We start from the raw sequence: 16998 nt of genomic DNA, 5'->3' as shown, positions 1-16998 counted from the left end.
AGTTCCATACCTATAAAATATTAACCATTCGTTAATAGCCATTCAAATAAGTAGTCATATTGCTTAACATATTACAAAATTTTAAAAAAGTTACAATATATAAAATATTATCTAAAAAAAAAGATATTGTCATTATATAATTCAATTCAATTAAGTATATATTCCAATAAAACATTCAGGTTCTTTAAATATTGACATTTGAATGAAAACTACATTATTTGCATTTTAATGGTCCCGCTAAGCATTAAGCTTATCAGCAGGTTCCATTATTATCTTTACTTTTACAAAACATTTATTAAGTGTTAACACATAGACAATATACATATACCCCCTAGCCACATAGAGTATTACATTATGACACTCAAAAACATATCTAAGAAATAATAAGACAACCGTTTTACGATCTCTCCAGTAGGTGCTTTTTTAGTTTACTTTTTAATTCCCTAATAGTTTTTATTCTCTTCAAGTTATCTGGTAACTCGTTTATTGCCATTGGGATTTTAATATTCATTACACCTTTACCATAGTTGTTATTATATTTCGGTACATAGTAATGAGTAAGATTTCTCATTTCCATGGAGTGTTTGTAATCTTTGTGAATCTTTAATGTATTGTTGAAATAATTATTAATTACTAACACATAAATGTAAAGGTCAGTAACCTTTAGTATACCGAGTTCTTCATACAAAGATTTATTATGATCAGGAGAACCCTTGAGGGAAATACCTGCATTTTTATGGTTTGTTGTTGATTCAATCCCTGCGTGAATTAATTTGAGTATTTTTTTTTGAGTTTTTAACAGAGTGTCCTGATAGTATTGGGCAGTACTTCCCCAAATGGTAATTCCGTAGCGTAGTATTGATTCAACCAGTGCGTGATATATTATAATCTTTGTTTTCTTTGGAACTAGGGTATTAATTTGATACATCTGATAATTAATGTTACTTAGTTTACTGTTCATTTTAACTATGTGTCTATCAAATTTCAAATACTGATCAATGGTTATACCTAAGTATTTGTAATGTGTAACCTGTTCCAGAGGAGTGCAGTTACAAGTGCTAGAAAGGCCCTTTTTATGTAGACATTTGTGGTCATGCATATAGAGTATAATGGGAGTAATCTTAAATCCTACATTAGTAATTTGCATAACTTTTGTTTTGTTAGGATTTATTGTTAGGTCGTGATCGTGAGACCATGCAGCTATGTTTTGCAGATCTTCTTGCATGTAATTTACTGCTTGAGTGTAATCTTTATGGTTTGTAATTATAACCACATCATCTGCATAAAGTAGAATTTTACCGTACTTAATTGCTTTAAATATTCCATTCACATAAATGTTAAACAATATAGGTCCCAGTACTGATCCCTGAGGTACTCCATACTGAGTAATCATGAAATTACTCTGAACATTATTAATCCTGACTGCTACTTTTCTATTTGACAGATAACTCTTAAACCAATCTAAGACATTTCCTCTTATTCCAAATTGTTGGAGATCCTGTAATAGTATCTCATGGTTTACAGTATCAAATGCTTTTTTGTAGTCTATGAAAGAAACAATTACATACTTGTTCTTGTTTAGACAAGAGTTCACAATGTCAGCAAAAGTTTCAAGAGCTCCTCTTGTACCCTTACATTTCTGAAAACCATATTGATTTTTATTTATAAGTCTGTATTTAGATACATAGTTAGTTAAATGAGCAGCTACATATTTTTCAAGGACTTTGCTGAGAGATGACAAGATTGATATAGGTCTATAATTATTCATGTCAGTAAAAGTGCCATCCTTATATATTGGTCTAATTAAGGCTAATTTCATACCTTGTGGAACAATACCTTCATTAACACTATTTTTTACAAGAGCGGTCAAGACTGGTATTAAAGCCTTTTGACTTTTGATATCCTTAATTCTAATTTTATCTTCTCCACAGGCCTTGTTTTTTAACTTTGTAATAATATTAGCAATATCAGAATTGGTAGGTTCTGGTAGATGCATACTATTTATCATTGACTCTGGATATGACTTCCATAGCTTATTTGAACATTTACTTTTTAAATTATTTATGCCATGTGTATAATTAGATACAAATTCATTACATACACTAGTAATGTCTTTATCCTTACAAAGGTGTTTTATTATCATGTCATCATTATTTTTATTGACTTGTTTACCCCTGATAATGCTAATATTCTTCCAAAATTGCCTTCCACCTTTGGCATTAGTTAATAACAATTATTTTAAAGAATCATGAATTAAACCGTATGTAGTAGTCGATTGTAAATCAAATAATGAAAATACACACACTCAATACAAAAGTTGTATAGGGGTACTAGGTTTACAAAATTTGCATTAAAATTTTTAAAACATTACTTTGTTTTAAATCTCAGACGGACAGTATTTTTTCAGCGCTGTTTCCATAAAATATTTTTTGCGCTGAATGCGTTCATTGGACGATTCATTCATCTACATCTAAATCTACACACTAACCCGCAAGCCGCTTAAAAGCGTGTGGCAGGGGGTGTTAGGACACCAGCCGTTTGCACATGAAAAGGAATTGGAAAATGGAAAGGAAATTGGTGCAATGATTCAATTTGATGGTATTTGGCACCTTTTTATTTTTTCTGCCCGTGGAGATATGGCTGTTGGATTTGGAGACGTGTAAATAAATTGATACATGCTATCCATCATATCTACTTCCGCTATGTTTTTATTATGAAATACGATGGTCTCTGGTATTCTTTTATTCGTTTCGGAAATAGTGTCGTCTGAGATCATGCTGCTGAGTGAAAGTACATTATTATTCTAATTTGCCTGATTCTACGTAAGAGTATGGCCTAAAGTATTTTTGAACACTGGCGTTGAATGGATTACATGGCTATTTTAGGGGTCATGGATATTCGTGCGTCACACCTGTTTTTTTCAGATCGTCCATGCAAGAGAAGTTTTCCATTTTTTATGACTTCCTGCCGGCTGGATGGATGGATAATAATTGTTAGAAGTTACGTTTATTCCTGAATTCTTGTACGTTACGGTCACTTCAGTAACTATTTATTTCCCCAACGCTTGATTTGATGGCCAATAATCATCTTTGCCACCATATGGAAATTCATTTAGGCTGTATTTTCATTTCACATTTGTCAAAACCCAGTACTGGATTCCAAATTTGTCTGGTTTATTTGGAATTTACCTTATAAAAGGACAGCTGCATTTTGTTGGATAGAGCTGTGCATTTGCTATCACGCCAAAGTCGCCATCGGATTCACTATCTTGGACTTCGTCGCTTCCATCACACGCAGATGTTGATGGATTGATCAGAATAAACTGATGTTTACGTTCACCTCCAGACTGATCTTCAGTATTCCCTACAGCTATTTGAATCGCGACGATTCTCTTCTCAATACTCCCTATCCCCTCTCCGGGTGATCGGGCGTATCAATTGAATTATTGGGATATAATGAAAAAATTTTTTCTTACCAATCAGATCGAGCGAATAGCGAAATATCGAAATGTAGAGAGACGATTTCATGTTATAATTGTGATTGTGACAGCACGAAAACGATATGTGTTCTCTGAAGGTATAGTTTACTCATTTTATTACAATTATGGATAGGAATAATGTTAAAATATACTCATCATTCTAATTCTAATATTATAAAAAAATAACGTGTAACTATGTTCTTTTCCTGCGCGGGTAAATGATCATTTGCCGTTAGAATAATTTGCTGGAAAACATAACTCCATGGTACGCGCCTCAATTTAAAATGTAACTTACGCTTAAACGACTGTTCATCTTGGCTGCTCTCCCGTATTTTTTGCGTGTATTATTAGGTCTCTACTTGCCGGAAGAGAGGGTTTAGCGATCTGCATATTGCCCGCGGGCCGTGGTTTTTGGTGACCCCTTCTATCAGGTTTCTCGCGAGTTGATAGTTTTTACTAGCACTCGCCTTTATTCACGCTAATGTTATCCTTTCACTGGTATGCTCGTAACCACTTCATTCACATTGAAGTTTATCTTGAAAAACTAAAAATAATTCAAATTATTATCCTCTTCTTCACAACCTCACAACCTTTCTCCCAACTCAATTATTTTTCCTCAGAACTAAGTAGAGCACGGGAAGACTCCCTCGTTAAATTATGGTACATATATGAATAAATCATCAAATTTCCCACGGTATCGCTAAATTTACAATACATGATGTTCGAATCGCACCGCGGCGACGGCGATCCTCCACACTACGTCATACAAACGAAACTATCGCATCTCTAAGGTACTGATATACGACCGAGGTCAATGAACTCAAAGCAATGGATGGCTAGCGAGTGCTCGCGTCTTGTAAAATACTGCTGTACGACTCGACGCGAGCGGAAGATATGTATGCATAAATTTGTTTTGCGCAGAAAATACTTGCAATTCATCTGCAAAACTATGAATTTCACCACTGAATCAAATGGAAAAACAATATGTATTTGCCGGCCTCGGTGACGGCGGAGTAAATTCCTCGCCTGCCAAACTTGAGGTCGCAAGGTCGAGTCCCGCCTGGACAAGTTGCCCCTATCCAGTTAGATCGTTTACGTGTAATTGTTAAATTAGTTTAACACCGCAATGTAAAATAGGCAACATGTCCTGTATTCCGTGGTATGAAAATAAATAAAAATAAGTAAAATTGAATGATTTGAATAGCTTCAGTTTCTTGCGACTAAAACCCAGATTTTTTTCCAATTATGTGATCGTTTTATATATTTAAAGTTTTAAATTTTTTCGCCAATATTATGCGACGCGAGTAGTACTTTATGTAACGTTTATTTTATCTTACTTTATCTAACGCCACAACTTAATAGTTAACTGGAAAATCAGATTGAAAGCATGGTCCATTTTGAAATGGAATAAACTGTCGTCTCGGATAAAAGTTATTTATCTTCTAAGTCGCAACCTCATCTGAAATGATGCAATACCTGTTTTTTTCCGGCGAACGATGGCAGTGAAGATTTCTCTTAGATTTCACACTGATTGTGAGTAATGTCCTGCATATTTCCTAACGACGTTACGATGTGCAGCTCGCCCGTCGTCCCAAGGGATTCAGATATACATGGAGGTCCAGATATCCATGATTCATATAGGATTCATCATTGAATTCCCGAATCCATGAGAACGAGTTCTTGTGCAAAGGCATTTTACAATTGTCCTGAATTTGAAGAAGAATATTAAGTTATGAACATGTGTATGAACTTGAATATGTGCACAGACAAAAATTACTGAGGTGGCTTACATATTGTTTTAAATTATTTACTTTTAACATCAATAGTTATAAATATTTTAACTTGCAATTAAAATTTTACGAACAGCGCAATATTTGCAGTGAGTGCAATTAATGGCTGTTGACAATATGATCACTTTCGGGCCTCGCATCTATTTATTTTCATTTACAAACTTACCAGACAAAACAGCACAAAGGCCATTCGTTTCCGGCGACACTGGCGAATTTGCTGAGCATTTTGATTGATTACCTTAAACTTCGCATATCGACAGAATTTATTATTATATTACTACCATGGTTTCGACGGTTAACGTAGTGAATAACAATAGTATTTAATATAGATAAAAACAAAACATGAAAGTAAAACGATTAAATATACTCAAAAAATTCAAGAGAAAACGATTAAAGAGACATGGGTTGGAAAGCGGTAATTTGTTATTGTGGAGTTGCAGGGAGAATATAGGAGAGCGATGATATAGGTGAAGTCCAGGGCTGGAGTTATTACACTTCATTCCCTATTGTATATAAATGCTCACGAATGGATTTGCAATGACGCCGATAATTCGTGAACGATCATTAAATGATGCCCCATAATTTAATTATAGAAAACATATGGTCAAATTCAGAGCTTCGTGAAGGCAATAGAGATTGGTGAAATAGATTTTGAGTACTTCATACCAAAAAAAGTTAAATTGTTTGACCGGATTTCACATTATTTTGCTATATTTTCTTTATGCTCATTGACAAGATATCCGTGGTTCACTTGGAGAGAGAGGACATCAAAGAGAAAAAAACTATTTTCCCTCTTCCCTAGTGCTCAAATAATGTAGGTCTAACACTTTTTTTGGAAGCTTAAAGTCTCTATATTGCCGTCAACTAAAAGATTCTGCTCATAATTTCTAACAGTTTAACTTATTTACCATTGATTTAACTCGATTGGCAATAATTTCTGTATTTTTTTTGGAGAGTGAGTTCACAGTCCAAAGTTGAGAACTTTGATAATAAGATGATGAGATACAAGATTTTGACACGAAGGGATGGCTTTCGTGCTGAAAGAAGTGAGACAGGAACAGTATATTCTTATCCTTCGTAAGTGAGTCAGTCTGCGTAGTGTTCCGTTTGCACTTATCGGAGTTCATAGTGACCAACAAGAATGGCTTCCGCTACTCGCCTAATCATTTTCGGTAAGGATTCTGTATTTTAATATTACCATTTAGCTCTCAATTCATAGTAAAATGATTAATTTCATGAATACATTAATCGATAAAAACGCAAGTACAATGTCAACATAGCTTATAAAGTAATTCACACACCTCTATTGTTCCAAGCATTGGTAATAGATATTTTCCAACTCGGAGTCACACAGAAATGAAGGAAAGGGTATAGTTAAGCATAGAGGCAGGCTTAATCGCTTTCACTTTCGTCAGATTTCAATCGCCTGCGGCTGGATACATATCGAGTGCCTAAACTCTAGTCAAACGATCGTTCACTAGCCCCGAATCCACATGCTAAAGAATACTTGGTACTAGTGCATTAGCTAATACATTGTGAATCATGGTCACTGAACTGTAAAAAATGAAATGCTAACATCCCATTCCTAAGAGAGGCTAAGAAATTGCGCATCTGGACTCTTAAAGGCCGTTTTACACGGGTCCCGTAATTGCAAAATTTGGCGTGGTCACGACCTCGCAGTCAAAATTGCATTGTGTAAAGCGGTGAATTTGCTACAACGCATGCGAGAATGCATGGATTTAAGGTGGCAAAATAGAGCCTGTTCTAATTTTGTTCGTGCATACTTGCGATTTGATGCCTTCATGAGAAATTAATGTAGTTCTCATATGCACAATCACATGCTCCGTATAAAACGGCCTTGACAAGGACCTCCAGAGTTGCGCTCCATTTAAATGCATGGAAAATTTTTGCAGCTTAGAATTCTTTTACATTTAGGATGACGTTGAAGATTTCTGTGGTTTCAATCTAGGTAATTTCCATATCTCCCTTCGTCTCGTCGCGACGTGTCGATGTGCAATTGGACGAGAATTCGTCCTCATGGATTCGGGAATTCAATGATGAATCCAGTATGAATCATGGATTTCTGGACCTCCATGGATATCTGAATCCCTTAGGACGACGGGCGAGCTGCACATCGTAAAGTCGTTAGTGTGAAACCTAAGAGAGATCTTCACTGCCATCGTTCGCCGGAAAAAAACAGGCATTGCATCATTTCGGATGAGGTTGCGACTTAGAAGATTAATTACTTTTATCCAAGACGATAGTTTATTCCCTTTCAAAATGGACCATGCTTTCAATCTGATTTTCCAGTTAACTATTAAGTTGTGGCGTTAGATAAAGTTAGATAGAATAAACGTTACATAAAGTACTACTCGCGTCGCATAATATTGGCGAAAAAATTTAAAACTTTAAATATATAAAACGATCACATAATTGGAAAAAAAATCTGGGTTTTAGTCGCAAGAAACTGAAGCTATTCAAATCATTCAATTTTACTTATTTTTATTTATTTTCATACCACGGAATACAGGACATGTTGCCTATTTTACATTGCGGTGTTAAACTAATTTAACAATTACACGTAAACGATCTAACTGGATAGGGGCAACTTGTCCAAGCGGGACTCGACCTTGCGACCTCAAGTTTGGCAGGCGAGGAATTTACTCCGCCGTCACCGAAGCCGGCAAATTTATATTGTTTTTCCATTTGATTCAGTGGTGAAATTCATAGATTTGCAGATGAATTGCAAGTATTTTCTGCGCAAAACAAATTTATGCATACATATCTTCCGCTCGCGTCGAGTCGTACAGCAGTATTTTACTAAACGCGAGCACTCGCTAGCCATCCATTGCTTTGAGTTCATTGACCTCGGTCGTATATCAGTACCTTAGAGATGCGATAGTTTCGTTTGTATGACGTAGTGTGGAGGATCGCCGTCGACGCGGTGCGATTCGAACATCATGTATTGTAAATTTAGCCATACCGTGGGAAATGTGATGATTTATTCATATATGCACCATAATTAAACGAGGGAGTCTTCCCGTGCTCTATTTAGTTCTGAGGAAAAATAATTGAGTTGGGAGAAAGGTTGTGAGGTTGTGAAGAAGAGGATAATAATTTGAATTATTTTTAGTTTTTCAAGATAAACTTCAATGTGAATGAAGTGGTTACGAGCATACCAGTGAAAGGATAACATTAGCGTGAATAAAGGCGAGTGCTAGTAAAAACTATCAACTCGCGAGAAATCTGATAAAAGGGGTCACCAAAAACTAAGGCCCGCGGGCAAGATGCATATCGCTAAACCCTCTCTTCCGGCAAGTAGAGACCTATTAATACACGCAAAAAATACGGGAGGGCAGCCAAGATGAATAGTCGTTTAAGCGTAAGTTACATTTTAAATTGAGGCGCGTACCATGGAGTTATGTTTTCCAGCAAATTATTCTAACGGCAAATGATCATTTACCCGCGCAGGAAAAGAACATAGTTACAGGTTATTTTTTTATAATATTAGAATTAGAATAATGAGTATATCTAAACAGTATTCCTATCCATAATTGCAATAAAACGAGTAAACTACACCTTCAGAGTACACAATTCGTTTTCGTGCTGTCACAATCACAATTATAACATGAAATCGTTTCTCTACATTTCGATATTTCACTATTCGCTCGATCTGAATGGTAATACAAAATTTTATTCATTATCCTCACCAAGACAAGGAGATGGAAATATTTATCTTCCGAACCCGTATTTTCTTTCTGCCTCTTCCCAGACCCCGGTATCCTCCTACCTCTGACATAATGTCTATACCTCTCCCAGTAACAGATACAGCAAAAATCAAGGGGGTGGGGCGCCAAAGATATCTTAAGTTGCCTTTAATTTTATCACAATAAAAACAATTAAGTCACCCGCAATATTTAATAAAGTTTCAATGAAAGTGATTATACTCATATCGAGACAATGAATGAGGGATTCCCTTTGAAGGATACAACACACCGGGGCCGGAACCCAATAATTCAATCGATACGCCCGATCACCCGGAGAGGGGATAGGGGGTGGAAGGGTGGGGTAGGGGAATACCTGTGTTGCCATTGTAGCAATGGGGCCCACTACTAGTGAAACCATTACTTGATTTACCAACGAAATTGACAGATTTTTCCATTATGAGAAGAATCCAGCGATCATTTCGTTGGATACTCATATCAATACAATACTATAAAAAAGTTATGATTGTGGTTCGGCAATATTTGGCAATACAGGCGGCCCTTGAAGGGGGGCGCGCGCCCCCGCACCCCCATATGGATCCGCCACTGACCTCTCCTTATTGTCCGCTTAGCTCGTCCTTTTTGTTGCAAATGATACGTGTTGATTCGTCCAACTTCAGCCTTGAGTTTATACAGAAAGAAAGTATTTTGGCGATTCACAGCGAACCCCCTTTTTTATTGTTTTTTTATGCTCTCATATTGTAAATGTCTCTAATACTCTTAGTTGATAGTGTACGAGTTTGAAAAGCAGTCTTTGTAGGAAGAAGAAAAGTGTCAGGATAAGATTTTGTACTAACTTTACTGGTTTTACCCGCTCTTGTTGCCCCTGCCATCGTGAATGGCATTGGCATTGTTAGGACCCTTTTGCGTCGATAATAGCTATAATCAGTTTTGATCAACTACCATGAAAGTCAACTTCAACGCGTAAACTTGGCTTCAAATGATAAATGATATTCTACCAATAAAGGTTAAAATTAGACTTTGCTTTCATCACAGGTTTGCTTTTAGTATCTCCCACTCTGGTGATTTGCGGCTCGCCTGGTGATGCTAACAATACAGATCCGGCAACAATCGAGTTTCGGGAATGTAAGAAAGCCGCCGAAGTAAGTATTGATTGCAAAAATATTTTTCTCGCTCTTTTCATCTGGTAACATATGGATCGCTAACTGCAGAAAATCATCATGTCCAAGTTGGAGTAATTTTCTTTTTTTTTTTTTTTTAGTTGTTCATAGGGGCAAAACTCAACGTTTCTTAAAATAAAGGTAATATGTCATGCTAATAAAAGCGAGCTGATACATTTCCTTTTAGTAGGAAACGTTTGAGTCCTAAACCCAGCAAAAACTTAAAGAAAAAAAAAGAAAAATCGCCCAAATTGAACATGAAGCCTTTCTTTAGTTAGCAATTCATATAATTTTTTAAAAGCACCGACGTTTCGAAAAATCCGCTAATCTACATCGACGTATTAATTACATCGCAAGCAGCCTCCAAAGATGAGTGGCGGAGGTTGTAGGACACCAGCCGTTTAAAGAAAACACGGTACGCGTTGAGGTGATTCGACTCATGATTTCCACCGAGAATTCATTTAAGTCCTTTAATACCATATCATTCCTATACCAATTCCTTCGTTATTAAATCGTTTCTACTGGATCTAGAAATACAGCACGGTTCTAGAACGATATGTTCGAGTGGCTCTTAAAGGCTTCTTCCCATAATAACTCAAGCAATCTAAGCATAGCCCCCGGTATTTTCCTACCACTATTATACTTGCTTTTCACCCATTTTGTGTGCCTTTTTTTTTTTTAGATCCACCCTGCAGAACCTAAGTCAATTTTGATGATGTGTTGGTACTATGTGTCAAATAAAGCTAAATTAAGTCACATAAAGTTATCCAGAAAAAGTTGCAATTCAAATAAATAGGTATAGTACGCTATGAATCGCATATGTGAAAAAATTTAAAGTACCTGATTTAAACTCAAATAATTGGCATACTGTCAAATTTCTCTAAAAAATAAAACCTAAAATCATGTTATATATAATATTCTTTCTCTCTTTGTGCGGCATTGAATCGTCTAATTAAAATTTCAGCTCTAAAATTAGTTCACTGATTTGAAATCATTTTCACGGCTTCGATTTCCAGCATTCTTTTTATAACTTTTAAACCTCAGTGCTTTTAGAGTGGAAGAAACACCTATCGCATCACTTGAGCATTTCACGTTTTCACAAAATAACGATGTTGAAGAGGATATTTACCAAAAAATGTGGCGTGGTAGTAGTGACTTTTTGACCTGTAAGTTACAAGGATAACAAACGAAATAACAGTGATATTTCACGCGCACTTACTACGAAAAATAGGTTGACCAGTTTAAATTCTTTTTAACGTTGCATGTTTCTTGCCCGTCACCTCTATTTCATTCTAGAATATGCTTCTTAATCCCAAGATAATAAAAAGAAAAAGATCACGGCCTTTGTTCACATTTATTTCAAACGGCATTCCCAAGCAAACATGTTTTTTCTTAGCACAGGTGATCGCGCTTTATGATGAACTAATAATAAAAGTATTTGATGAAGAATTTTGAGTCAATTAAGAGAATCATCAGAAATAGATTGGTTACGTCTGAGTCATAAAAGTTTGATGCTGAGAGGCAAATGACTTCCGCACCTCCAAATGGGAAAAAATACATCCCCTCAAGCAGGAGCCTTTCATAGTAATATGAAAGAGTGGTTATAGCCTGCATTTATTCCCACGGTTGGGGCCAGTGATTATTCGACTTATTGGGGCAATAAAATTTGTTATCAACATGCGCTGCGTGTACATCAAGAATAACTGATTTGAAAATGTTATTTTTCAGTTGCCAAGGGAACTCATGATTCACTGCATTATGGATGGGTTTAATTTAGAATCCTTATTTCTTGAAGGAGCAGCAGACCAAACTCCCAACGACACGAAGCTCCTCGATCCCGTACATTTGTGCAGGTCAGAAATATTGAAATTTTTCTAGTCGGTTGAACAACATTATAACATTTTCCAAACAATATTAATAATAATATAATAAACACAGATCACATACCAAAGCAATCCCCCCTTCCTATGATCTCCAACCATAAATTGCTTCTATGCGACCACAACATGAGTCACGTCTCAATCTCAACTATCTTCATACCAGGGTCCTGCTGCTTATTAGAAACGCTATCTGCAGAAAGGCATCATGTTCAAGTTGGACGATCTTTCTTTTTTCTTCTTTAAGTTGTTGGTAGGTGCAAGACTCAACGCTTCCTACTAAAAGGAAACATTTGCGCTCGGTGTTATTAGCATGTTTCCTTTCAGTAGGAAACGTTGAGTTTCACGCATAGCAACAATTTTAAGAAACAAAAAGAAAAATCGTCCAACTTGGACATTATGCCTTTCTGCAGTTGCTGATTCGTTTGATCCATGCCTACTACGCCTCTTGTCATCGTCGATGCGCTCCTCATCGGGGCCAAACCAATGTTTAGAGTTGCTAATGGTATCCAGTTTCATTATTTCACTTAACTAAACGTTAATTTCTAGTTCTCCGGAATTAATAAACACACCAGAATCTCTGTAATTGTGATACTTTTAAGGGATACTTTCCCTCTTATGCATCTGGTCATAAACTTAGCAGTAGTAAGCATGAAGAGATGAAGGAGTTCTACACCTTGTGTAGTCAGGTGGCCTATGATGGTCAGTTAAATAGCCCAAACAAAGAGGTCATTTCTCAAAAAGAGGAAGGAGTCTTACGGTTGGAAATTTAAGGGCTGAAGGTAGGAAGCAATTTATTAGGACATACATTTGGGGCATGCATCTTAATGGTAGTGGGGCTTCTTTATTGTAGCAATGGGAAATTACAGCAGCGAAGAATAGAAGGTTGGATGCTTCCGAAATGTGGTGCTATGGAAGAGTGATGACGATCAAATGGATAGATGGTGTGAGTGATGAGGAAGTTTTAAGAAAGGTTGGAAAGTTTTGAAAACCTTGAATAGAATATGGAATAATTCCCTCGATTACCTTATGGGACACGGGGGTCTAAGGGAAAATATAGTTCAAGGACAGGTGAATGAACATAGTAATTGAAAGTTAAAGAGTCATATCCATCACTTTAATGGGTGATAATTGTTTTTGAAACGTCACCACAATCATGATCAAAGATTTTTTGCAGAGAGTAAAACATTGACTTTATGACTCTTTGAATGCGATAATTATTATCATCACTCCATCTTTTTTTCAGGAAAAAGGAATCAATCATCGGTGTTATCAGAGATACTGCGGATATGGTACAGACATTCACGAATAAGTCGCAGTTAATGGTTCCGTTCGCAACAGGCATGATCGTAGAATCTATAGCCATACTTTGCGAAAACAACAGCCAAATACTCAGTGGTAAGGATTATTTCTATCGAAGTTTACTCCTCAATGAAGTTTTTGATGTAATGCGCACTATATGTAATGATTACATGTTCAGCACTAACTGCGTATCGTACGAATACGTATCATAACCAGAGAATAGAAACTGATCTCGCGCTAGGAGAGGGTCCATTCCGCGATGCGTATTAGAATAAATGTAATCTTTAATGCAACTTTACAGAGGATAAAATGACAGGATTATTGCAAGTAATATAATTTAACGACCGAAATTCAAAACATTAATACTAGCCATGTAAAATTAAGAGTCCCCGATGAAAACACACACCACATATCCAAATTTACGTCTTGTTCAGCTCTTTTTGGTTAATTCATTATTAGCCTGTGTGAGTGAGCGTCAGCGTTTGCTGGTTGAAAGGCTCTATTTGGTCTCTGCGATCACTTTCTCCATCCCCGCAAACGAATACAGTAAAACCCTGGTCGACGAAAACGGGCGTGCGCTACAACTGCTTAAAGAGCATCTCATTATAAATATCATTGAAAATTAAAAATCGCGGAAAAAAATTTGGCACAATATTCAAGTTGAAGATTCAAACAGCTCTAGGGACGAAATTATTTGGCGCTCAAGAGTAAAATTCTGTGATAGCCCATATTACTCTCGTTAGATAATAAATCAAACATAATATTTGGTAGTGTAATCCGTTCTATTGAGATATTATTAAGGGTGGACTGCTTAGGAATTTCTTAATTTCGGTAAGCAAACGAATGTATCCAATTTCAAAACTCCTGATCAAATGTATACGGATTTATTTTCATTATATCTAGAATCCATATAATGCTAGATTAAATTATTTTAACTACTTATAATGCCGGTTGAGAGGCTGTGTTCGATCCCAGCGGTCATTTGCTTCATACCCCTAAACCAGTGCTATAAAACCCGGGTCGGGGCAAAACGGACGAGCGTAACACGTTACGGCTTGTGGGGCATTTCATTTTACATTGACACAATACCCTGGTAGCCACCTCTAGGGTGTTTGGCAGGGGGTGACCATACCCTTTGTATTGAATGCCGTAGAACTCGGACCCTTATATTCAGGAGTAATTTTGAGTATTCCCTCTTGTTAAATGAATAGCATGGAATGGCTGTGCTTTGTAGGTAGAAGGGCAGTTCATCGTTTCATATCACATCTAATGTTAAGATCTGTATTTCTCATTCTGAAAATTTTCCATGCTTAGCAATCCTCGGAGAAGATCAAGTGGAATGCATGGAAAGAACATTGAAAAGCCAGAAGTGCCATTCGCGTCTTGGCGGAGTGGACGTCGTCGATGAATCTGTAATTTGCGAGTTTCCTGATCCGAGGGATGACCGCTTCACCAAAGCGAGCATATGCCAGTAAGTATGTCTGAGATTGGAGGAAATTGATAAACCCGGGCGTTTATTCTGGTTAAACCTCATTGCCAGGTCATGCAAACCTCTTTCAAAAAGGTTACGCTACGCTAAAATATCACATTTTTGTTTTCAAACTACAGTTCCCAGCTTTGCAGCTGTCTGCTGAAAGTATCACATATTATTAGTTGCCGAAAAGTAGTTCGGAATGTATTTTGACCTCCGGAATACGAAAACGATACTAAAAGAATCGTATTACCCATAGAATTCGCGTAAAATAGCACAAATTTTTAATTAATGATAATAAACTATGTTAATTTTTTATGCATACTTAAAACGGCAAGTGTAAAAAAACTGTGAAAGTTTCCATCAGACTATCAAGGAATGAAACGACGACACAAGAAAAATTGGCAAGTTCGAATGATTAACGAATACTGCTGTATGAGCAAACAGATATGCCCCATAAGGGGAAAAGAAGGATCTACATGTCATGACAACAAAGAAACCACAATGTAAAAATTTTAAGTTAATATAAGGCAGAAAGTATTTCCTGTGTATATTTACATCTGTTTGCTGCGTGCATACTTCAATATACTGTTTATTTAATTTTAAATTCTACTTCAACATAATTCACTCACTATATAGGTGCTATTTACCTACATATGTGTAATCGATGTTGGCGGAATGTATGATATTCACCAAAACTGCGAGTGATACGATATTTTGGGAATGCTTTTCGAATTCAAGAGGTATAATTTCATTTAGAACTTTTAATTAAAAAAAAAAAAACTTTTCTCTGCTGCATAAAAAAGTTTGTGTACGCGTACTCCGATTGGGGAAGAAATCGTTTGATTTCGCTCCAATTTCCGATTTCGCTTCCATTGCGGCATTATCAACATGCGGCTGGTTTATTTCAACTGAATCTTAGCGACCTAACAACCTAGGCCTCAGCAACGAGAGGACCAGAATAAACGTCCATAGGGGTTTTTTACGCTCATAAATTTACTATTGAGCGAGGCATTACACAATTTCAACGTTCCTTAACTGATCTCGGCTGTAATTTATCATTCCAGGCATATATTTGATTTTCTGGGATGCGCTGAAGAAATGGGAGAGATGTGCTCGGAGGTAATGAAGAATGCAGTGAAGACGCTCAAAGCCAGATGGCCAAAGGAAACAATATGTTCGAAATACCTTCCATAAAATTCCCCGAAAATCGACGGACATGAAATAAACCGCGCTTATGAGTGAATACGAACTATTTTAAATTGTGAATTCTTTTGTTTGAATCATAAGAACGCTGAATGAAACATGCTTCACATCAACCATAAGTTGGCCGTGAAATTATACAAATGGAACAGTGGCACCTTTTGTTGAAAATATTTTTAAGTATTTCAAAAACAGGCTTAATTGTTGCATATGTTGATTGTTAATAGTAGCGAGTTCATTTTTCAATAATATTAACTTCTTGTTTAAAATATTTCATGGATCAATGGAACAAAGACGCTTCACATTAGTACCAAATACCCAATTTTGCGCGTTCCTTTTGATAATAGTGTATTTTTATTCATAATCATATTCAGTTTGCTACTAAATTATTTGAAGAGGATAATGTTTCACGAAACTGAGACCATTTCAAAAAAACAGAGGAAATAAACGGGATATAATTGATGATAAACTGGTGGTGTTTCAATCGTATGAATTATAATGGGTTACCAATGATCCACACTCCGAAAAAATGCAGATTAATCTTAATTCTTCCTTGATCTGCTCATGAGCCGATATGATAACCATTCAAGCATTGATATCTTTGGTAAGTAGGAGCAAATTTCGGTAGCCGAGAAAAGTGTTTATTCTCTTTTAGACGTAGCACTGATATTATTATCTATCATTAATTACTGATTAGGGAATACACCATAATATGCAAACTGAAATTTTATAAATGGAAACGTGAGCTTAGAAAATTTATTTCCACATGCTCTAAAAACAGCTCACAAAGGCCTTTTCATTGAAGACCCCAACAACTGACAACTGTGCTACCACGAACACTAATAACCTGGGTACAATTAACTTATCCAGGTGGTACTCGAACCCGTGACTTTTAGATTAGGTGTCAAGACAACCACGCCATCACCAAGGCCGGTAAATACAGTGAGTTTAGTGTGACTTAACTCTCACCACTTTTTCTCTGTTGAACTTTT

At 36.3% G+C, this 16998-nt stretch overlaps 1 protein-coding gene across 1 annotated transcript; it reads left to right on the top strand.

The window, feature by feature from the left end:
* The first annotated feature begins 6325 nt into the window (after positions 1-6325).
* Positions 6326-16183, top strand: LOC124154371. Its single transcript, XM_046528054.1, has 6 exons — positions 6326-6440; positions 10029-10135; positions 11882-12006; positions 13277-13428; positions 14647-14803; positions 15871-16183. The coding sequence occupies exons 1-6, from the start codon at positions 6410-6412 to the stop codon at positions 15998-16000; spliced, it is 702 nt and encodes a 233-aa protein (XP_046384010.1). The 5' UTR covers positions 6326-6409; the 3' UTR covers positions 16001-16183.
* The last annotated feature ends 815 nt before the right edge of the window (positions 16184-16998 follow it).

The sequence above is a fragment of the Ischnura elegans genome, chromosome 2 (assembly GCF_921293095.1).
Source record: "Ischnura elegans chromosome 2, ioIscEleg1.1, whole genome shotgun sequence".
Taxonomy (NCBI): Eukaryota; Metazoa; Arthropoda; class Insecta; order Odonata; family Coenagrionidae; genus Ischnura; species Ischnura elegans.
The sequence above is the reverse complement of the archived record's forward strand: the minus strand, read 5'-3'. Positions and strand labels throughout refer to the sequence as shown.